The sequence below is a fragment of the Sebastes fasciatus genome, chromosome 18 (assembly GCF_043250625.1).
Source record: "Sebastes fasciatus isolate fSebFas1 chromosome 18, fSebFas1.pri, whole genome shotgun sequence".
NCBI lineage: Eukaryota > Metazoa > Chordata > Actinopteri > Perciformes > Sebastidae > Sebastes > Sebastes fasciatus.
Window position 1 is genome coordinate 13,880,054 of NC_133812.1, and position 23,169 is coordinate 13,903,222.

Consider the following 23,169-nt stretch of genomic DNA (forward strand, 5'->3'; position numbering starts at 1 on the left):
CTGTAAAAAAATTCTTTGTACCTACAATCGAGGCACCCACTGTTTGGACCTCTTTGAAGCTCTGCTTGTTGCCTCAGATGAAAGTATTGATCCTCAAACCACTTTTAAAGCCTGACAGATGCCGGCAAGGGATATTCACCTTGGTATTCAATTTAATTTGTTGGAACACTCAGTTTTTGTAATTACAATCTAGTTGTATTAAAGTCCTTTTTTCTTGTGTTTTTTCATTTAATATGTCAACCTCATGTTTCGCAAATTTGCAAAAAAATATCTGAAAGACTATTAATGATAGAACTTGTATTCGTCCAGGTGGTATTCACAAGTAGGATACTAAGATTCAACAGTGAAGTTTGATCAAAGAGACAGACTTTAAAGGGATAGTTTGGGTGTTTTGAAGTGGGGGGTTGTATGAGGTACTTATCCATAGTCAGTGTATTACTTACAGTTTGGAGAAGCAGACAGGAGTGACTGCACGGAACCAAAGCAATGTACTGCTGTGGACGGGACCGGCAGCACCTAAATGAAAGGCCCACCTAAAAAAATCAGTATCAATACGCTATATTCAGAATATTTTCGCTGGTTTACCCTGCGGTCAGATTACTCCTTCCAACGGGGAGCTGAAGCCGTTGTATCCATCGATGTTCTCGCCAAAGCCACCAGACTCCATTGAAAAAAAAATACTGTAATAGCTGTATAGCTGTCTCATGGCAGAGTAAACCGGCGAAAATATTCCAGATATAGCGTACACACTTCAACTGATATTGATTTTTTTTAGGTGGGCCTTTCTTTTAGGTGGCTAAAATATATTTTACACAGCAGTACATTGCTTTGCTTCCATGCGGTAACTCCTGTCTGCTTCTCCAAACTGAGGGCGTGCCGACCGTCATCTACTGTAGGTAACACACTGACTATGGATAAGTACCACATACATCCCCACTTCAAAACACTCAAACTATCCCTTTTAATGCTTCAATGTATAACTTGTAATTTATAACTTCACAGCGTACTGTGGAACAACTTGTACATTAAGAGGACTCCTCTCTTTTAGCAACATCCTACAGACTCACAAACCTAAGCCGCTGACAAGCTTAGACTAGTTTTGGTAAACATATTTTAGGTCTTTTAAACTAAGTATTTCTCTCTTCTCCTCTATAGACTCTTTCCATCCCCTCATCTTCACTTCCTTTTAGGAGTTACCACGAGCAGGAGCTCTTAACCAGAAAAAACTGTCTACATCAGCGTTCTTGTGGTACTGTAATTTCAAATGGGATATTTAGTTTAGTTTTTTAATGTTTTTGTGCGCGCTTTCACATCTCCCATTTGGGATTACAAACTGCGGAACAGTATGACTGCGAGCACACTGCCGCTAACTGATGAGTCGACACATAAAACATGAGTGATGTTGGCTGCATTTTGGTTGATTTTGAATTCCTAATTAAAATTCATGTTAAAAGTTAGAAGTTTCAAGTTAAGAGAAAAATATTCCGTATTTTTGGACCCCTCCTACCAACCCCTCTATCACCACCACATGAAACCGACATGTAGGAAGGTTTAAGATGTCACCCTGTTACTTCTTGTCCTCCAAAATGACATGAACATCGCTGTCTCTTCAACAATATGGTGCTAGACTATTCCGCGTCTGTCTGTCTCTTCATGTGCGTTGTTTTCCCCTCTTCGTCTGTCCTCCATCTCTTAATCCATAGCTCGTTCTGTCTTCTCTCTCCGAGGCCTGTCACCAGCTGAAGGAAACCTGCTAACTGGCCTTGTGGCATTTCTGTGTCTGTGCTGCTCACATTCAGTCAGCAGGTGGTTTCAGAAAGAAAAAAAAAGAGGCAGAGGGAGATGAGAAGAGGAATAAACAAATTTTTAAATAAATAAATGCAGGGGGGAGGCTTTTGAAGGGCGCATCGCTCCAGGGCTCTGTGGTGAATATTTAATGCAGGTATCATCAGCTCACCGGTTAAAAACCCTAAGGGTTTGGTTCCCGCCTCGGTCTACAGAAATGCTCCGTAAATCATTCTGTCTTATGAGGTAGAGCTAAGAAAAAAAGGCTTGTTTTTTTGTCTGAATGAATCAATAATTAGAATATTCAAAAATTCTGTTGATCCGGAGTTCATTTTATAGTCAGAGCTTATTGAATTGAGTATTTACTACTTGTTGTTTTTCTGACATTTCTCACCTTTTAATCCCACCCTTTGATTGGCCCTTGAAGGACAAGTAAAGGCTTCAATTGGATTCGCAAGATGTCTGATTTAGATTGGCTTGAAATAAATGCCAGAGAATGTCTTGATAAAAGCTTTTGGTCTAAAAGAACACACACACACACACACACACACACACACACACACACAAACCTCCTTTATATTGAGGTCTTGACAGCTTTTGAAGACACCCTTTCACCACTCACCCTGAAAATATTTGACCAACACCTCTTTCCCCCTCGCTGTAAACACCACATTTCGATCTGTCACACACGTCTGCACGCACGCACGCACGCACGCACGCACGCACGCACGCACGCACGCACGCACGCACGCACGCACGCACGCATGTGTTTTCATGACTTTTAAGGACATTACATTGACTTACAATCATTTCCTGGAGACTTACCCCAACTGTAACTGCTACTTGCCTAATCCTAACCCTTACCCTAACCTTAACCTAACCATACCCTAACCCTAAACCAAGTCTTCCCCCTAAAATATAATGATTTACATCATGGAGACGTGCATTTTGTCCCCATTTGGAAGGCGAGTCCCCACAATGCGACTGTGTAAACAGGTTTATGTCCCCATAACGTGGGTAATACATACACACACACACACACACACACACATACACACACACACACACACAGACCAATCCAGCGCCATCGCATTTCTTCATCTCCACCGGCGTTCTTTGATCTGCAGGTTTGTTCAGAAGTCCCGCTTCTATGCCTCTTTTCATCGTCCCGCCGTCCTCTCCCTTTTGTTTACTGAACTTAGACGGAGATCAAAGATTGTCTTGAGCCGCTGCTTGAATGTTAACACCACGACCGATCCCAACAACACTAAGATATCAAACTGAGATTTATTCCTGTTTAGCGAGACAGCGGGACGGTATTTTTTTTTTTTATATTTCAAACTCCCTCTTTGAGATGAACAGACACGGCAATAACCTCATTTACGGTCGACATATTAATATGTAGCTCGGCCGGTGGTGCAGCTAATACAGTTAGACGCCCTTGTGTTCCAACCTTGAGCCTGTGTGTGTGTGTGTGTGTGTGTAGTCAGAAGGAGATTTAATAAAGAGGTTTATTAAGCCAGATGTGATATGCAGGATTATGAGATTTGCTGTTAGCTTTGACATGTCGACATTTCTTAAGATTAAAAAGAAATACGTTTTTTAAAAAGACACTTTAATGTTTGTGTGTTGATGTTCAATGGATATCCGTCTCTGTTTATATCTAGGCGACGACAAGGACGCCCGAAAAGGCCAAGTGCTGACCCTGCTGGCGGAGCAAGCTCTCCAGTGTCTGGACTTCAAGGCCTCCTACATCCACTGTCAGGACCTCATGGCCGCAGGTATGTATGACACTGGAAAGCTTGTGACAAAGCACACACCCACGCAGATGACACTGAAGTGCACTGAAGCCTTTAGAAAAGCTAACATGAACCTCTCTCCTGCCTGTCTGCCTTTCCCCTTTATTTGCTTCAAACATTACATGAGCGCATAATGTTCGTTATCTGTCAAATTTGTTTGAATTTTAACATCCTGACGACAGAGCTCCTCCAGAGTCACTGTCATAAAAGTTTTTTTTTTTTCCCCCATTGTGCTCTTTGTCAACCCTTGGTTAGCTCTTCTTGTGAACAATGAAGTAGCAACAGTTTCACAACCTTGGCTCACAGAAGGGGACTGTGTCAGTGAAAGGGTTATTTTTTTTATGCAGAGGAAATGCTGCAGCGCCCTGCTGCTGAAGATCCTGACTGACAAATCACAGACTATCATCCACTCACATCCCGTCAGACAATCAGATTTAGGCGACACTGGAATTAAATAATCAAGATACAGTATAGTGTCATCAATTTACAAAATACTCACTTACATCCTTCCTTGGGTGGGCAAAGAATTGAGGTAGTGACTTGCACAAGAACAGTAATCAGGACAACGATATCGCAATAACATCCCAATCTAGACTCCTCTGAGTTTCCCCTGAAGGGATTCAACGCGGTCACTGCGATAATGATATTTTATCTGACCCCCCGTTTCGTGTTTCGCCACATAAGAATGAAAAAGCGAATAGAATTTCACTGAGTCTTCCCACGGCGCTGAGAAAAACAGGAGACAGTGTGCGGATGAGAAAAAAGGTGTCTGGGAGAAACAGAAGGTGTAATCAGATAAGCGCCGGTGTTCTCTGTCTGCGAACGCAGTGGGAATAATTGAATCTGTTTGTAAGAATGAAGTCAGGCTGGCGTGTTGCTTTTTGACTGTGATGAAGCTGGAACAAATGTAGCGCAGTTATTACAACGCGTCGGGCTGATATTCTCTTCAAGGGGAAACGTGTTTCAGACTTAAATGTGTATTATTATCCCAAGGGCTCGGAAGGTTGCACTTTATTGTATCATCAATATCTCAGCATTATATCCTCTGCATTTTTTGTTCTGCAAATTCTTCTATTTATACAGAATGTGTGTGTGCTGTACCTTTGTGTGTCTTCTATCTAATAGCATTCAGGGTAGATTAGCAGATAGAAGGACACTGATAGAAAATGAAAAGCTACGTTGGGTGATTTGTCTCTGTGTGGGCAGAGTCAATTTGTCAATTTGACCTTATATTTTGCATCATCTCCTCCTGCAGCATAATATTTTTATCGATTCTATTATCTCCGTTATCTCCTGCACTCATTCACTTTAATTAAAACCCACATCATCCTTTTTTTCCTCCTTTCCTCTCTCACCTTACCTCCCCCCTCCTTGTTTTGCCTCCATCTGTTCTTCCTCCAGGTTACAGTCCAGCGTGGGACGTGTGCAGTCTGCTGGGTCAGTGCGAGGGCTTTGGAGACATTGAGGCCCGGCAGGAGCTTTTAGCCTTCTCTCTCACCCACTGTCCCCCCGACAACATCCACGGCCTGCTGGCTGCCTCCAGTGACCTGCAAACTCAGGTCACTCTTTACCTTTCATTATAGTTTGACCAATATGGCTTTTTTATAAAACCAGTGTGCATTCTTCACAGTATTTTGTATCAATAGTCAGTACCTAAAAATAAGCTAATAGTAATAAGCTGAATAAACAACCACAACATGTAATTTGAGAGACCCAGTCAACGGTGAAACCATAGTTATTAACACAATTTGCTAAATAGTAAAATTGCAAGCTCTTGCATAGCAAAAAAATCAAAACATTACATTCCACAGTTAATGCATCATAGCACATAGACAGTATTAAGGCTGTCAAATCTTTCAGAGGTTGTAGCGGGCTCAAATTCCTTAGGTTTTTGAAACTAAAAACCTAAGGAATCCATTTGTACCAACCGTTTCATACTAGCTTGTTGCAAAGGAGGATAAATAATGCTCCAAACTTACACTCAATTTTGGCGAGGAAAAACTGGCATGACCATTTTCAAAGGGGTCCCTTGACCTCTGACCTCAAGATATGTGAATGAAAATGGGTTCTATTGGTACCCACGAGTCTCCCCTTTACAGACATGCCCACTTTATGATAATCACATGCAGTTTGGAGCAAGTCATCGTCCAGTCAGCACACTGACACACTGACAGCTGTTGTTGCCTGTTGAGCTTGAGTTTGCCTTGTTATGATTTGGGCATATTATTAATGCTAAATGCAGTACCTGTGAGGGTTTCTGGACAATATTTGTCATTGTTTTGTGCTGTTAATTGATTTCCAGTAATAAATATACATACATTTGCATAAAGCAAGCACATTTTCCCACTCCTATGTTGGTAAGAGTATTATATACTTGACAAATCTCTCTTTAAGGTACATTTTGAACAGATAAAATATGTGCGATTAATCGCGACTTGATAATTTAATCAATTGACAGCCCTAGACTGTATATAAGAAGTGGACATAGTCACAGTGATGTCACTCATTGGCTCGTGGACTGCTGTTTTGAAGCCCCGAGTTTGGCATTTTGGTTGTTGCCATTCTGTTTTTTTTGCAACTAGAAGTGACACAAGAGGGTGGAGCTAAGAACAACCAAACGCTGAATAAGACATTTTCAGGCGACCAAAATGTTACAATTAACTTTCATGAACTAAAAAAACACACTGTGAAAGGGTTAAAGTTGTTAGACGAAAACAAGGAAACCACTCAGACCGGACAACGGCGTGGGTGGCGACCTGTCGATCACAAGGTAGCCACGCCCTAAAGCATCCCCTGCTTTATGGTCTATTTGACTCTAAATGGAACCATAATTTACTAAATGAACATCATGCTGTATTGAAGAAGACTTGAAACTAGCGATTGAGACCATAAACTCATGTTTACAATGTTTACTGAGGTAATAAATCAAGTGAGAAGTAGGGTCATTTTCTCATAGACTTCTAAACAATCAGACATCTTTTTGCAACCAGAGGAGTCGCCCCCTGCTGGCTATTAGAAAGAATGCAAGTTTAAGGCACTTCAGAATTGGCGTCACTTCTCAGACCCGGTGGTGGCTATATAAATGAAAGTCTATATTCTGTCCTATCTGAGCAGACCATTGTTACATTTCAAATAGGTTCAATTACGGTTACTTTTTCTTTTATCTCTTATAGTCCAGAGTGACAACGTCCTCCTTTCACCATTGTGCTTTTTGCCTTCCAATTATACCAATTATACCCACTTCTCAATTGGTCCATGTATCCAATGAGATTGCTTTGTTAAAATAGCAGGTTGTATAATAATATAACAAGTCTTTTGTTTTCCTTCTTCCTCCCTATTTCTGTGCTGCAGGTTTTGTACCAGACAGTTAACTACCAAATGGAGCCTGTTATTACCGCGAGTGGACGAGAGGCCGACCAGACGGACTCTGTAAAGGTTTGTGCTTGTTATTCTCCATATGTTTTTTTTCCTCTATGTTAATGAGCCTGCTCTTTGTGTGAGTTGTAGCCCTCTCTTTTGTTATCCCTGTGTGGGTGTGTCTCCGTGCTTTCCTTTTTGGTTTGTGTGTTTTCCGATTTCTCCATATTTGATGAGGTGTAAATCTAGTGTTAAGGTTGCTCAGCTCGCTTGGTTTATTTATGCCTACCCTTCTCCTCCACTTCAGCACCGCCAGCTTTATGATGCCTTGAGTGGGTGTTAATGTTTCATGACTTGCATTGCATCCCCCTTTTGTGTGTGGATGGGTGCTCATTTGAAACTGTCTGTTGTCATTTTATCGTTGTATTGATGTCCCTACTTCTCACTCATGTATATTTAAGCCTTAGATGTATGTGTGTGTGTGTGTGCACTCAGGAGGTGCTGTTTTTATCTGTGTGTTTTTAACAAACATATTGAGTGTATGTGTGTTTGGGTTCTTTTCATTCTCTGACCCTCAATCCCCTGCCAGATAAAGTATTGATGAAAGGCACTAAACGATTTGGCTTCGGCCCACTGGCCCTCTAAATTTGGTTTTAAAATCCTTTTCAATTGCGCGGTAACCGACATACTGTGAAAATTGGTGGCGCGCTTTCGAAAAAATACCCCAATAATGCAATTCACAGAACACTGCACCATTCATTTGTTAATTTTTGTGGGTTTTAAGGTTGATGAAAACTTAGAGTTAGATGAGAAGATTGAAGCCACTCTCATGTCTGCCTGTCAAATGTTAAGCTACAGCCAGCAGCCTCTTGGCTCCAAGGACCCCCTCTTTATCGTAACAACGATTAAGCCTATGCTTACTACAATTGGTACTCTTTAGATGCCATTCGAACTGTTTGTATGCTAAAACTTTTCAAACCGAAATACTTGAGATTTGTTTCATAGTGATAAACAGAAACACATTTGAATCATGTTACTACCATTTTTTATACTTTTAAAAATTTACATTTTTATTCAAATGACATTAGAGTTAATGAAGTGAGTGATTCACGACAGATTGATGTGATGTGTCACAATCATATCAGAGATTCTATTGGCCCAAAGCTAACATGGGTGGGAGTAATGGACACAATACGCTTGTTGTATTGGTTCAAATGGCCGATATCTGTAGATATGCTCTTTTTAATGATACAGCACAATTTTATAATTTATAGTAAATTATTTCGCGAACCCCCTGGCAGAGTGCCCCAGACCAGACTGGTCTTTTTTTTGTTTAATCTGTACAAAAACCTAAATGTAAAAACAACAGATCCCTGTTTTATGGGGGTGGCGGTGCTGCCAGGTGGATTTTGTTACATTTGGACGGAGCCAGGCTAACTGTTTCACCCGCTTCCAGTCTTTATGCTAAGCTAAGCTAACTGGCTGCTGGCTGTAGCCTTATATTTGTTATATTTATACTGTATGAGTGGTATCTATTTCACCTAACTCTACGTCAGACAGCAAAAAAAGTAAGTAAGTAGGTAAACTTTATTTATATAGTACTTTTCTAAAACAGCAGTTCAGAAGTGCTTACAGTTAATAATAAAAAATGCATAATAGTACACAGCATGAAAACACACATATACAGATTATAAAATGGAAACAGAAACCAATAAAAGTAACAAACAAACCAGCATTAAAAGACATAAAACCAAAAGATATTGCAAGCAACAAACTTACAAAAACACCAGCCTATGTAAGTGGGTTTTTAAAAATAAACACATATCCCAAAATGTTGAACTTTTGCTTTAAGAAACAAGCAATTGTGTTTGTGTCAAGGAATTATTAACTGAATAAAAAATATGTGATTCAATCATCTAACCCTTAAAAAAGTTCTTCATGTAGTGAATCTACCCCACGCTAACGTAGCGCTACTCAACCTCGTGCTTACTGTGTGACTTTTTGGCACATTTCCTGCTCAAGTATTCACTGTGCGTCTCTCTCATGCAGGGCTGGGAGGGCTCTGTGTTGCCTCCGCGGTGCATATAGTGCTTTCCCTTTACTCAGTACACAAACAAACCAACAAGCACAAAGAGCCCTGCGCTTATTGAAGTGCTCCTCTCAAGTACCTAATGAAAAACAGAACACAGCCATGTCTAAAAACCACACTGGTACTCGAGAGTCCTCCGCTCCAAATGTGTCCTTTGGTCTAATATAACAATACAGATGTAGCGATCAGAGAACTCCTCTGACGCTGCTTTTTCATGTGTAAGTAAAAGAAGGTTTTTGTACTAATACAGGATGATTTCAAGTAGCAAAGACTCCACTATGCTGCAGAGTGACACACTAGAATGACGTGGCTGTTGTGTGTGTTTTGTCCATCCTGTCACCGCTGTCACCTGCTTGGCCCCAGGCCTGCGTTCCGTCTGCGGGCTCCCCTGTGGCGGCAGCGGGGGATCTGCTGCACAGGACTACAGCTAAGACCATGGAAGTGCTGACCAAATCAAGAGTGACCACCAAGGCTGTGCTGACCGCAGTCAGCGACCACCGCTGGTTGAAGGACTCGCTCAACTACCTCCGGCCGATGCATGTGAGAACGCTTTTTGAGTTTTAATTGATGTGATATTTGGTGAAGCTGAAGACCGCTTTTCTGTCGGGGGCAGTTAAGTTAACTAACAAATATGGGCTGTCAAAGTAAACGTGATAATAACGTGTTAACAAATTTGTTTCAAAGCACTAATTTCTTTAACGCATTAACGCAACTTGCGAGTTTTAGGTTGTAGCGGGCTCAGTTTTAAAGCTATAGTGAAGATACTGGCATCATGTGAAACTAGAACTTAAGGAATCCATTGGTACCAACCGTGTCACATTAGCTTGTCACGAAGGAGGCTAAATAACGCTCCAAACTTACACTACATTTTGGCGAGGAAAAACTGGTATGGCCATTTTCAAAGAGGTCCCTTGAACTCTGACGTCCAGATATGTGAATGTAAATGGGTTCTATGGGTACCCACGAGTCTCCCCTTTACAGACATGCCCACTTTATGATAATCACATGCAGTTTGGGGAAGTCATAGTCAAGTCAGCACACTGACACACTGACAGCTGTTGTTGCCTGTTGGGCTGCAGTTTGCCATGTTATGATTTGAGCATATTTTTATGCTAAATGCAGTACCTGTGAGGGTTTCTGGACAATATTTGTCATTGTTTTGTGTCGTTAATTGATTTCAAATAATAAATATATACATCCATTTGCATAAAGCAGCATATTTGCCCACTCCCATGTTGATAAGAGTATTAAATACCTGACAAAGCTTCCTTTAAGGTATATTTTGAAGAGATAAAAAATGTGCGATTAATTTGCGATTAAAGCAGCGGTGGGTAGAATTGGGGCAAATATGATTAAAAAAAAAAAAGTTATGTTTATAAAACGGTTACTATAACCTGACAGTAGTGCATGAGACAGGTAATCTGAAAAAAACATGTGCCCTGGTGTCCTCCGGTGCTCCCAATGGCATCTGCAAGATCTTGTCGTGTACTGTTTAGCCAATAGGAACGCTCTCTCTCTCTGAAATGACCTGTGATTGGTCAAAGTCTTCCGTCACGGGCTAGATCTTTTAAAGCCTGAAAACAGAGCCATGACGAGGTGCAGAAGTTTAGTTTTCTCTCAGAACACTTGAATTACAATAAGCTGAAAAGTTATTATGGAATTTTTGACAACAAAAACTTATTCCGTATAGAAGCTTTAATCGCAATGGACAATCATGTGATTAATTGCGATTCAATATTTTAATCGATTGACAGCCCTATGTGGGTATTAATGTGTGTGGTTTATATTTATTGTATGTGTGTTTATGGATGCATAAACAGTAGTGTGCTGTAATCTGTATTTGCTTTATGCTTGTTTTTATGTGTGTGTTTGCCTGTGTGCGTGTGCGTGAAAATGCACAGTTGCATGTCAGCCCTCCTGCCCTCATATCTCACACACCCTCCGCTCACAGACTTCATAGACCCTCATCCAAAAAAACAACCAATCAAGAGCTCATCTCTTGCATAATTAATCGTCCCGCCTGTTGAATATTTCAATATCTGGCGGGTTGCCGGCGGCTGGACGGGCTCGTTGGTCGCCGGGGCGGAGATTGATGGCGTCTGTGGTCTCGGCGGCGGTTTGAGAGGGCGGCTCGTGGTCGCCAGTTTCTAAGGAGAAGAGAGAAAGGAAAAAAAAAAGCGGAGGGGATGTGAGCCGTGGGACGGAGAGAGAGATGACAGTGCTGTGGGCATGTTGTGAAAGTTTAATGATGTTTTGATGGCTCCTCAGGGTCACGGCGCAGGAGCCACTAGTCAGGATGGGGCGTGTGAGAACTCCAACCTGCAGCGTCAAGGCTGTAGCCCCTTTTATCAGGAACTCATTGATGATCCCTGTGTAGACCCGGTGAGTGGCTGAAGACCAGAGTGGCTCATGGCTCATTATTTTTTTCTTCCTGTTGCATCCTTGTTGTCCTTATTTCTCCTTTCCTCTTACATTACAGCAAAAAAATGCTTGACTTGAGGCATTTAATTCAATCTCTTCTTTTTCTCCTATGACTTATAAATCCCTTCAGAAACAGTGTTGTAGACAAAATGAATATTGATTTCAGACTAAGCAGTTTTGATGCCAAAAGCAATTTGGGAAGTATTTAACAGGGAAATAAGGATAAACTTAAGAATGATGGTACGATAACGGCAAACAAAAAATGGAAATGTGGTAAAAAACAAACAAACAGAAGAAGTACTTGATGAAGGGGGGGGAGATGAATATCATAAAACTCCACAAGAGAAGGATGTCGACGGACGGAGTTATGGAAGTAGAAAAGTAAGAAAAGGAGTAGTTTGACCTTTATGCCTAGAAAATAGTCGCCATGGGCTACGACTGGGCTTTTTACTCCGAGACACAAATCATGTGGATAGCTAAAAGAGTGGACGCGAGGGGAAACAGAGAAGGCCGATACATCTCCTCTCATGGCATTTTAATAGGCCTCTCCAAATCCCTTCCTCCGCTCCATCTCCAGCGCTCATCCATCTTCCATCACCCATCTACCAATAATGGCTCCCCGCGTCCATCTGTCTATGAATCGGCTGATCAATGGCATTGTTTTTTTTAAACCTTAACAGGTTCCAATGAAGGAAGCGGGGAAAAGGGAGGAGAGGCTGATTGAGAGAGAAAGAGAGACAAATGCAACAAGATGGAATGATGGATAGAGCGAGAGCGAGAGCGAAGATAGGCAGGAAACACCGCGTGTTGAAGGGGACAGCTCTGACGCCGACGAGGGGCGCGAACTTCATTGTTCAACCTCTCAGACACTTGAGAAATAACTACAAGAATCCTATAAATGAATTATCTGAAGGCTCCGTCTTAAAAGGCTTTTATGTAGCTCGGGAGTTCATTTGTTTACTCCGTCTCTCCTCTGTCTGATCCCCGGGAACTAAGTCGCTCAGTCACCTTAATCACATCTCCATGTGACATTTTCCTGATCTGCTCTCCCTGGTGTTGGGATTCCCCTCAGTACAATGATGATTATTAAGTATTTATTCATCACTCTCTCTTCTCCGTTCTTCCTCTCAGAGTCAAGATGTGTATTCGTCCTACAAAGACGTGCCTCAGGAGAACTTCGCCGAGGTTTTGCTGAGGACGGGCAAACTGGCTGAGGCCAAAACTGAAGGAAAAACCCTGTTTCCTGCTACAGAGGGTAAGCGTGCAGAAACACATACTCCACATAGTTAAACACACACAGATAGAGAAAAGTAGAGTGGCCTTTTTCCTGAAGGGAAATGATACCACCTGTGCGTTTTATTCACAGATTGGTCACCCCAGACTACTTTTAGAATCAGGCTGCCAGATTGGTTGTCATTTGACGCTCAGTTTGAGCTGCTCCACGGTCCGATTTCCCACATGGCTGCTCTCGGAAAATCTGTTATAGACTGGAGTGAGATTGTTTTTAAATAATATTGGAGTAGTGTTTTTACATGTTGTCGCCGCTGAGGCTGTGCTGTGATGGAAAATAAAACTGAACTTTGCTGCAGAACAGACAGACCATATTGTCTGCATCTTCCAGCCATCTGCGGCTCCATATTTTTTCTCTTTTTCTTCTTCTTCGTGCTTTCTCTACATAGTAGAATCGGGCTGTGTTCGAGATCGCATACTAACGATTAATGATTAAGTGGGTCATTACAGCAGACTGTTCACACTGAAGTCTTCTCTGCATCACGTGACTGTATCGATCACAAAGTTACCGGTCTGACCTACCGTTGAATGAAAAGTTAGTTAAAAGTAAATCACAAATGTAAATCAGCATTACTTCTTCCTACTCAATTCAATATTTTACAGTATCATTTTAAGGCAAATTTTTTTTTTTTTTATATTTTAGTGTTTCTTCTACAGCACATTGTATATGTGAGCTCCTACGCTTTCCCTCTTAATTTCACCTTAACGTCACTCACCATCATTCGTAACTATTTTATCCAAGGGATGATTTAAGCCACCTGCCTCGCAGTCCACCATTGGACAGTCTGAAGAGAAGCAGTGCATTTTGGGGTGGTTGATTATGTCCAGTAAGCTCACAACTCGTACTCGAAAAAATTCTTTCGAATCTAGTATACAGCCGGGCATTTCTCGCACGCACAAAATCCACACAGCAGTTGGAAGGCACTACATACTCAATGTTATGTTAGTATTAATAGTGTGCTGTTATGTGATTGCGAACACAGCCTTGCACAATCTGTCTGTCTCTCTCTCTCTGATGCGGTCATCTTGTTTAAATTAACGTCATTGAAATTGTCAATGGACAAAACCAATCAGGGGTTCCATGTCTAAGTTCAGTGTGAGTGCCCACGTCGTGGCCGGTTGATTGATCCGTACAGTGTGACCGTAGAAGTCGTCACATATTTTGGACGTGCAGAAAACTGATCAAAACATATAGTCTAAGTTAAAGGAACACTTCACCCTTAAACTGACCTCTTGTATATCGATTACTCACCGTGTGTTACCTTGAATCCTTGAAGAAAGCTTCTACGGAAAACGAAGAATCAAAAAATTGAAGAAAAGCATTGATGAATTAAAGTAAATGGGGTTTTGCTGTTGTTAAAGCAAGCCTCTATTTACTTCAATTCATCAAGACTTTACTCCTTTTTCATCTGTTTTTCAATTCTTCGTTCCCCGTGGAGGCATGAGAGAAAAATTTTCTTAAAAAATTCAAGGTAACACGTGGTTAATAATTAATATACAAATGTTAATTTTAAGGGTAAAGTATTCCTTTAACATTTGGTGAAATCAGGTCCTGAATATCCATCTTCGTTTCACAAGCTTTTGTAATGTAGTTGCAATATTTTGTGACCCATGCTACATTGATTAGGCAACCTCTCGCACATTGGCTTGCTAGGAAGCTTTTCCTGAATTTAGAAATGCTTTTCTTCTTTTTTTAAATTCTCAAATTCAAAAAAAAAAGGAGAAGAGAACGACTTAGAAAGTGCTTTTCTAAGTGTTAAAGAAAGATAGAGTGAGTGCTCTGTCTTAGTGCTCCATCTTAGTGAAGCTGTGGTACTTGCTGAAAGCTCAGTGTGGTTGGCTCCCCTCCCTTCACCTTTCCCTCTCCTCTCCTCATCCGTCTAGCCGGCGAGCCCATATGTGGTGGACGGGGGGGACAACATGGGAAGAATAGTCTCCCATTGATTAATTAATGTATACCCACGCGTCCCGCGGCAACAGTAAATAATGACGCGTCACCGCGGCGATACCAGAGAGATAGCATCAAGTCAAAACATCAAGGCCACGCTGCGTGATGGATCGCAGCTGCTCGCCAAAATCAATGGCACTACAAAAATAAAGAGCAAATGTATGTGTGTGTCCGTGCGTGCGTGTGTGTTTGAATACTAATACGCGGGACACGGAAGAACGCGAGACACTTTGTCCACCGAGTGCTAATATGCATACACACATCCCTCAACACACATTCCACCAAATCCAAGCGCTCTCTCTGCCTGTTGTCATTCAAGTGAATATCTCTCTTCTTAAAAGTCACCTTCCTCTTCGGAGCCGCCGCTGAGTGCGACATGTCGAGAAAGAGAAAAGGCGGTCCCGGACGGCACGGCGTCCGATAACAACCCCTTCGATTAATGAGTCGCGTATCGGCCCCGCCGCGCCGGCTGTCCCCAAGAACAGACTGGGAGATGGCCTTTAACAATATAAATATATTGATTTCTCACCTGGCCCAGATACGGTGGAGGTAATTAATGATGACACAGGTGGAAAGTGACTCAACGGGATTGAGCTGAGTAAGGTGCAGAAACGGGCAATCGGTGTGAAACAGAGGGAGACGCACACACACACACACACACACACACACACACATACACACACATATATTACCACACGCACAGCATGGAGTGCTGCAATTGGCCGCATGTTGACCAGGCCATAATCAGTTGTTTTTCACACTGCATGCACAGGTGAAACAGTAATAAGTCACTGTCTCACCATCCCGCTAACAATGTGCCCGATTTAGCTGACACAGGAGCAGGGTGTGTGTGTGTGTTTGTGTGTATGTATGTGTGAACCCACTCACATGCACCCACACTCCTCTACGTGGCATCTCTTTATCACTCTCTCTGTTTTCCTCTCTTCCTCACAAGCAGAAATACTGTATGCTTTTAAGTCCGGGTTATCTATTCCGTGTGTGTGTGTGTGTGTGTGTGAGAGTGTGTGTGTGTGTTTACCCCTCTGGTAATTCCTGTCCCGATGGTATCTGTAGCTTTAGAGAGGCGTGTAATCAGCTCATTCTGAGGTGTAGCTCATTGAAACCCGGGGGGTAGGAGAGGAGGGGAGAGAAAAAACGAGAAAAGGAGGAGGGTGGGCCACTCCGCTTAAGAGAGCTGTTATGGCTCTTTAAGCTGGCGCATCACTCCACCACCGCTCACACACTTACACACCGAACCTCCAACTGTATATGTCAGGTATTGCGCACATATGAATATTCGTGTGCATTTTGTCCTACAGCGTATGTCGCTCCCTTTGCCCCCGCCTCCTCTCCCAGTGTCCATGCTCCACTTTTCTCCACTCTGTCTGTTCCATTTTGTCTCAGGCTCTTATCACCAACACAGGCTTTTGTTCTCCTCGGGTCTGAGACTACAAAGTGATTCTGTCGGGCCCTCTGCTTCTCTCTGCTCTCTCCCACTGTTTCCTCACTGTGAGTGAGTGACTTAGTGAGTGATTAACTTAGGGAGTCTGTGTTTACAGGGTTTTTGGAGTTCATCTACTGTTAATTATTACGGTATGTGTGTGTGTGATTGCGCGTCCTTGCGTTTGCCTGTCGTGGCCTCGAGGCCAGCAGTTTGGAACCAACGTCCACCCAGGTGCCCAAAGCTCCATCTAGACTCCAAATCCCATCAAGCCTTACAGACACCGAAAACATGAGCTGTGTCCCAGTTCCATATTACATACTAAATTGAAGCAGTTTCTAAGTATGTATTAGACTGAAAAGCATTGGAAAGATGTCAAGTCAAGTGTACTCGAATCACTTAGTGTGCATACTTAAAAACATGCTTGATTGTAGAGCTGCAATGATTAATCGATTAGTCGTCAACTATTAAATTAATCGTCAACTATTTTGATAATCAATTAATCGGTAAGAAAGAAAAATAAAGTCAAATCTCTGATTCCAGCTTCTTACATGTGAATATTTTCTGGTCTCCTACTTCCTCTATGACAGTAAACTGAATATCTTTGAGTCGTGGACAAAACAAGACATTTGAGGACGTCATCTTGGGCTTTGGGAAACACTGAAGGACATTTTTCACCATTTTCTGACTTTTTTTTAGACCAAACAACTAAAATAAATAATCAACAATGCAAAAATAATTGTTAGTTGCAGCGCTACTTGATTGTGCATTGCATTGTGGGACAATAGTATGCATCAACAGACTCAAAACAAGCTCAACTAAAGTAAATGAAAGAGAAATTCACAGCTGCAGAACATTATTGCAGATATGGGAGTGAAGCAGCTTGAGGAAATGTTTGGATGATTGTAAGAAGCAGTTTTTGTTCTCAGTACGTCGCATAATTGGCAGAAACATTCCAAAGTTTCAGTTTGATTCGTGTCCAATGGTGCACATTTTTTTTTTAATCATTTGTACAAATCAGTTACGTAGATGAATTTAAGTACAGTATGACCTATAAAGCCCACAAACACCAAGACGACATCAAAGAACTAGCGGTGATGAAGGCCAACTGTTGCGTCGCCTCACGTCACCTTTGTTTTTTTATCCGATAAGTTGCGAGTTTATAAGAAGAAATAACTCTCCACGTAAGCAGGCGGCGGTAGTCTGTATTCATCATTCAGAAAGTGAAACTGAAAGACCGAGGACTGCGGATATACAAGCCGTTGTTTTGATACATGAAACAAAGCGGCGTTTGCCGACCATTTTCACACCACTCTCACTCACCACTTAGCTTCGTTCCAGATGGCCACGCTGTTGTGAAAATATCCGTGTATGGGAATGATCAGATGAGATGAAGATGAAAAATTAAAAGAGCCTTCTGTTTGACTTGCTTTCCTCCCTTGTATTTCCCTTGTGCGGGACAGACCACAAAAACTAGGCAGACAGACGCTTACCGACGGCCCCAAACTTTCCAACGGGTGTGTGTCAGGGCCTTTAAGTCAGAAACTGCTTAATCGCTGTCGACTTCACCTGCTCGGTCAAATCAGTGGTTCAAACGGACAAAGTCGAAACCAAGTTAAACAAAGATGATTTAGTATTCTTATAATCAGACTCCTCTGCCTGTCTTTGCTGTCAATATGCATAGGCTAATTTTGCATTCAGGGGATTCAACTTTAAAGTGCACTTAGATGAAATTTGGACTCATCTGGAGAGCACTTATTAGAAGTGGGTATGTACTTACTCCTTGAATAATGAATACTCCCTGTGCAAGAGACCGTACGCCCGCACATAACGCACGCGCACACACACACACAACCGAGCAACATTTGTACACAGCGTATGCAAACACACGCACACATCAAATCAATTTATTTTTGTATAGCGTCAAATCACAACAGAAGTTATCTCAAGACGCTTTATATATAGAGCAGGTCTATGACCGTACACCATAGTTTAGAGACCCAACAGGATCCACCAAGCACACTGTGGCCAGGAAAAACTCCCCGATTACTGGGAAGAAACCTGGAGCAGAACCGGGCGCAGGGCGGGCGGCCATCTGCCGAGACCGGCTGGAGAGAGAGAGAGAGAGAGAGAGAGAGAGAGAGAGAGAGAGAGAGAGAGAGAGAGAGAGAAAAAAAAAGCCACAATAGCAGTCTAGCAGCTGTAATAGCTAATACAAGTAGGGCTGATAACACAAAACCAATAGTGGTGGATGGAAAGAGTGATAATACAACTATCGGAAAGCCAGCACTGTCCAGCATCTGTCCTCAGTACGTCCATGTGTGTTGGTGTGGGACGTCCCTGCGATCGATGCCCGTGCGTTGGTTCCTGCAGCATCAGCATGCTTGCTGGGAGCTCTTGATGTCTTTGGCAGTGATTGAGAAGTGTTATTCATGCAGACATGCCCACAATAGCCCAGCGAGAAGATGGACAGAATCCTAGAACTCGGGGGGGATTTTTAATGACGCTTCTTGACTTTGTCTCCCTCTATTTTTACCTTCCCCTCTCCTCTCTTTTGTCTGGCCCGCAGAGAGGTGTGTTCTGACAGGCTCTGTCGTCTGTATTCAACAAACGTGGGGTGAAACTCGTCGGTGAGGGGAGGGTTGGTTGTTAATCCTCAGTGCTTTAGTTAAAGTCTTTTCTCCCCCCTCTTTCTCTCTCTCTCTCTCTCCATCATCCCTCCATTCTTTTCCAGTTTTGCTGCAGCTGGCCAACGATGCATTTCCCAGAGACATGATGCTGGCTCTGTCCTACTTACTGGCCCTGCCTCAGGTAGGTGGACACACAGTCACACACACAGAGCTTTATTTTAGACACACATACAAACTGACTCAAAAGTGTGATTGTAGTATTCTTTCTGAGGGAGTCCATATCCTCCATATTACTGATCTCTTACCTTTCTAGATGCGCTATTGTGTTAGACAGTTTGCATCATCAGTGTCGAATCAAAGTCACACTTAAAAGCCACCACAGTAATGTCGCTGAATGACACATAACAGTCGCAGTTCATCAAAAGCACGACATTGCGATGACCTGGATCGTTCGCCATACAATCCACGTCTCGCACAGTTTCACGTCTTCCTCAAGTCAATCAACATTCGCACGTACTCTAAACATTCCCACGTCGCAATACGTAGCCCCTGCTCACCTTGTCGCAGCTGTCAGAGGAGCAGTCGGTGTGTTTTGATAGCTGAGAAAATGAAATATAAGACAGAGTAAAGCTACCGCAGTGGATTGTGTTCAAGTGGAGGTAGTGAGATCCCTCATGAGTCTTAACACTCTCGCTGCATCTCCAGTGAAACACTAAACTGCTGGAGTGGATATTACATAGATGTTTCATAGAGAGCTTGTTAACTCCACTCGGATTAGACTGACGTCGCTGACAAACTGACTGTGAGTTCTGCGCGGTTTGAAACGATGAACACACAGTTCGGTCCGCTGAATTCTGGACTTGTTATTTTGATTTTGAACTGCTTATTTTTTGGACATTATGAACTGAGCTGTGAGAGTTTGGAGCCGAGGAAGTGGAGTTTATTTGCTATTTCTTTTCATTTCTCCCACCACCAGCGTACTTTCTTATTCATATCTTTCCTTCCATCGATGCAGGTGCTGGATGCCAACAGGTGTTTTGAGAAACAGTGTCACTCTGCCTTGTCGCTCCAGCTGGCTGCCTACTACTACTCCCTGCAGATCTATTCTCTCCTCATACCCTGCTTCAAGGACAAGAACCACACTCTCTACCAGGTTAGCATGGAATACCAATGATGTGTGTGGGTGGTTGCGTGAATGGAGGTATTGGTTAGTATGCTGAGGTGGGAGGCGTCAGAGTCTCCACTATGAAATTGACAAGAATGATGCTTGATAGAAAATTATGCACATGAAATGCTTTTCTTAACCCAAAATGCTACGAATCCCCAACACAAAACACAAAAAAGGAAGACGTAATAATAAGATACAAACAGGTTGCAAACAGGCATTTGCCACACAGATAAAAAAATCATAAAATTTAAAGTGGCCCTATTATGCTTTTTTCCCTTTCCTTTAGCATGTTATATAGATTTTTGTGCATGTAAAAGTTCTGCAACGTTATACAGCCCAAAGTCCACACCAAAAGGAGTTACTCTCCCCACAGAAACACTGCTCCTGAACTGCCTGAAACGCCTTGTTTGAAGTCCTGCCTTTTCTTCCGTAACGTGGTGATGTCACCAAGTAACAGATTTGCATAATACCTGCCTAGTTTGGCACGCCCTCAAACAAAGGTAGTTAGAGCGCAGCTGGAGCGGAGTCCGAAGAGTTTGGTTCGGTTGACCAATCACAACAGAGTGGGCCAGCTGACCAATCAGGGCAGACTGGGTTTTTCGGGAGGTAGGGGCAGGAGCTGAAATAGAGTGTTTAAGACAGAGGGTGAAAAGAGGTGCTGTAGCACAGCCGGTAAGAGAAAAATGAAGCGTTTTTTGAACATTAAAGCATGTAAACATCTTCTAGTAGAAACCCAAAATACAAGTATGCACCTGAAAATAAGCATAATAGGTCCTCTTTAAAGCTGTGGCTTCAATAGCGGACCCAAGAGATTGATCTGTTCTGAGCAGATGGGTCTTGAAGAAGTTTCTTGAAACTTGAGAATCTCAGTGCAGGTTTTATCTCTTTAGTCAGAGCCTTTCACAGCGAGGGAACCACAACAACCACAACAGCAAAACGCTGTGTCACCCATATGGTTTCAGTTTGTTACAGGGATGCTGGAGGAACTAGCAGAGTGAAAGCAGTCAGGTGGTTGCGTATGGCCATTTGACAAGATCAGAATTTAAAAGTCAATGTCAGAGTGACCAGGAATGATGTGTTTTTTTATTATCTCTGCCAGGCATGAGACTGGGTGGAGATTATGTGTTTGGTTGTGGGTGTGCATCTGTCTGTCTGTCCACGGCTAATCTCGCATACAACTGGACCCATCAGCCGAATATTTTTTGTGCTCATTTATGATTGTATGCTTAAGGACCTCTCATGGTTGCGGCGATTCAGACTTTTTGAAAACATATTTTATTGACAGTTTTATAACGTCATTAACTGCTGACTCCTCGCTCCTCTTAACCGGCCGGTAGGGGCCGCAAGTGATCAACAACTGCTCCAGTTTGGAATCTTGTTTCTTCTAGGGATTAGTAATTGTTCCTGTACAGACCTGCACGCCTAGGTAAGCCGCCAACGTCGACGCAGTAGTATTCCCGATCTGTTTTTCCATCAGCACCGATTCATATGATCGTGGCTCAATGGGGCGGCGATTTAGCGAGTGTCTGTGGTCGAGCGCATGAGAGAGAGATGGTGACACCATTTGGCTTCGTAGATGGATAGCATTGTTCGTGGCAAAGTGGGAATACAAAAAGGCTTTACAGTGATGCCAGAGACAAAAAACATCGTAATGGAACAAACTGGGGAAATAACTATAATTATCCTTTAACTCATCAGCATAGTAATCCACTTACTTGTGCTTTAATCCAAAACCACCCCTGGAATATGTGTCTATGCTTCAGCTTGTGTGTGTGTGTGAATTGTTTTTATTTCCCCAGATGTCTTTATTATAGCAGACATTTTTGCATAATTCACTGGCTCTTAACGCTCTTTGGATTATATGAAATTTGAGTGTGTGTAAACTACAAATGAATTGTATTTGTCGGATATTGTGGCACACTTAATGCCACATGTTATTTAAACAATGTAAGCCACGAGTAGCCACGGCAGGTCACATTGCTGCGCGTTCCTTTTTTTTTGCTCTTACAAAGTGGGGGGGGGGGGAAATGCAAACAAGACGAGCAAAAGATCAGAACATACAAGTGGGAAGCGGTATAAGAGCAGAGTGGCGGTAAAAGAGTGTCGGGGTGATAAGGTGGAGAATAAGAGAAGAAATGGTTCTGACCTTTTCCTTGAGTGGACTGCGGCTCTCGGGGGGTTTTAGCCACGGTGGAGGGAGGGGAGGTGAAATGTTGAAATAAAAGAACGGAAGAAGGAAAAGAGGCCAGCAGAAGAAGTGGATAAGTGTGTCCGAGTTGACATTCAAGGTCAGGCCTGTGCGCAAAAAACACACGCTCGCACATACACACATCAACAAGTCACGCTCAGCACTACACGCTCATCCACACGCACGCACACACATCCTCTCCTGCAACCTAATGGCAGTAATCACTCCCCAACCTTCTGCCTAAAGTGAAGTTCAAGTCCATTAACTTAAGATATATACAGCTTTCCCTCCTCTGCTCTACACTTTGGCAGTTGTACCTTCATTTTTTCGCTTATTTCTTATTTTTTATCTGTCATTTCCTTTGAGTTTTTTTTCCCTCCCACCTCTTTAGTGCGCTCTACCAGAGTGTGTGCTTGTTATCGTTGTGTTCCAGGTCTTGCCTTCACTCAGCTCTTATTGATGAGGTAGTGGCAACTTTTACTCTAACACTGCAAGGGAAGAAAACCTTCAACCCTTCTACCCTCGTTTCTTTCTCCACATTCACCATTTGGATTTTTTCCTCTCTCTCTCTCTCTCTCTCTCTCTCTCTCTCTCTCTCTCTCTCTCTCTCTCTCTCTCTTCTCTCTCTCTCTCTCTCTCTCTCTCTCTCCCCCCCCCCCCCCCTGTGTGTGCTCCCTCTGTTTCCTTCTCCTTTGCTTATTTATTTTTTTTTCTCTGTCAGTTCAATGAATTGCTTTGTTGGCATGACAGTTCTGTTTTTTATGCGTCTCCGTGCTGCTTCTTTCTGTCCACATTATGTTGCTCTTTCTGCTATCGCTCCTCTCTCTACACCGTTCAGATTATTTTCCCCCCATAGGCCTGTCTCGCTCTTGTCAAATCTCGGGCCTGTCCGTCCACTATACTATCTTGACTGCGCATACTTTGTACATTTCTCTCGTGCTTTCTTTAGCTCCCTCGCTTTCTCTTATCTTTTAAGGGCACACGTTGTACGCCATGTAATATTTAATTGCTGATATGTATGACAGAGTGCACGTATAGCAAGAATCTTGCTTT

General features: G+C 42.6%; 1 protein-coding gene and 1 long non-coding RNA gene across 2 annotated transcripts in view; one reads left to right on the plus strand and one right to left on the minus strand.

The window, feature by feature from the left end:
* The window catches only part of nbas (NBAS subunit of NRZ tethering complex), a 186,826-nt gene that overhangs the window by 74,782 nt on the left and 88,875 nt on the right, over positions 1-23,169 (plus strand). Inside the window, exons 34-41 of the mRNA XM_074616263.1 lie at positions 3,453-3,566; positions 4,986-5,143; positions 6,936-7,019; positions 9,394-9,570; positions 11,299-11,412; positions 12,583-12,706; positions 18,865-18,941; positions 19,776-19,913. Of these exons, the coding sequence (XP_074472364.1) occupies positions 3,453-3,566; positions 4,986-5,143; positions 6,936-7,019; positions 9,394-9,570; positions 11,299-11,412; positions 12,583-12,706; positions 18,865-18,941; positions 19,776-19,913 (986 nt within the window). The remainder of the gene's footprint in view (positions 1-3,452; positions 3,567-4,985; positions 5,144-6,935; positions 7,020-9,393; positions 9,571-11,298; positions 11,413-12,582; positions 12,707-18,864; positions 18,942-19,775; positions 19,914-23,169) is intronic.
* Positions 11,049-23,169, minus strand: part of LOC141756504 (uncharacterized) — a 36,013-nt gene continuing 23,892 nt past the window's right edge. The window contains exon 3 of the long non-coding RNA XR_012591490.1: positions 11,049-11,177. This is a non-coding gene — a long non-coding RNA (uncharacterized LOC141756504). The remainder of the gene's footprint in view (positions 11,178-23,169) is intronic.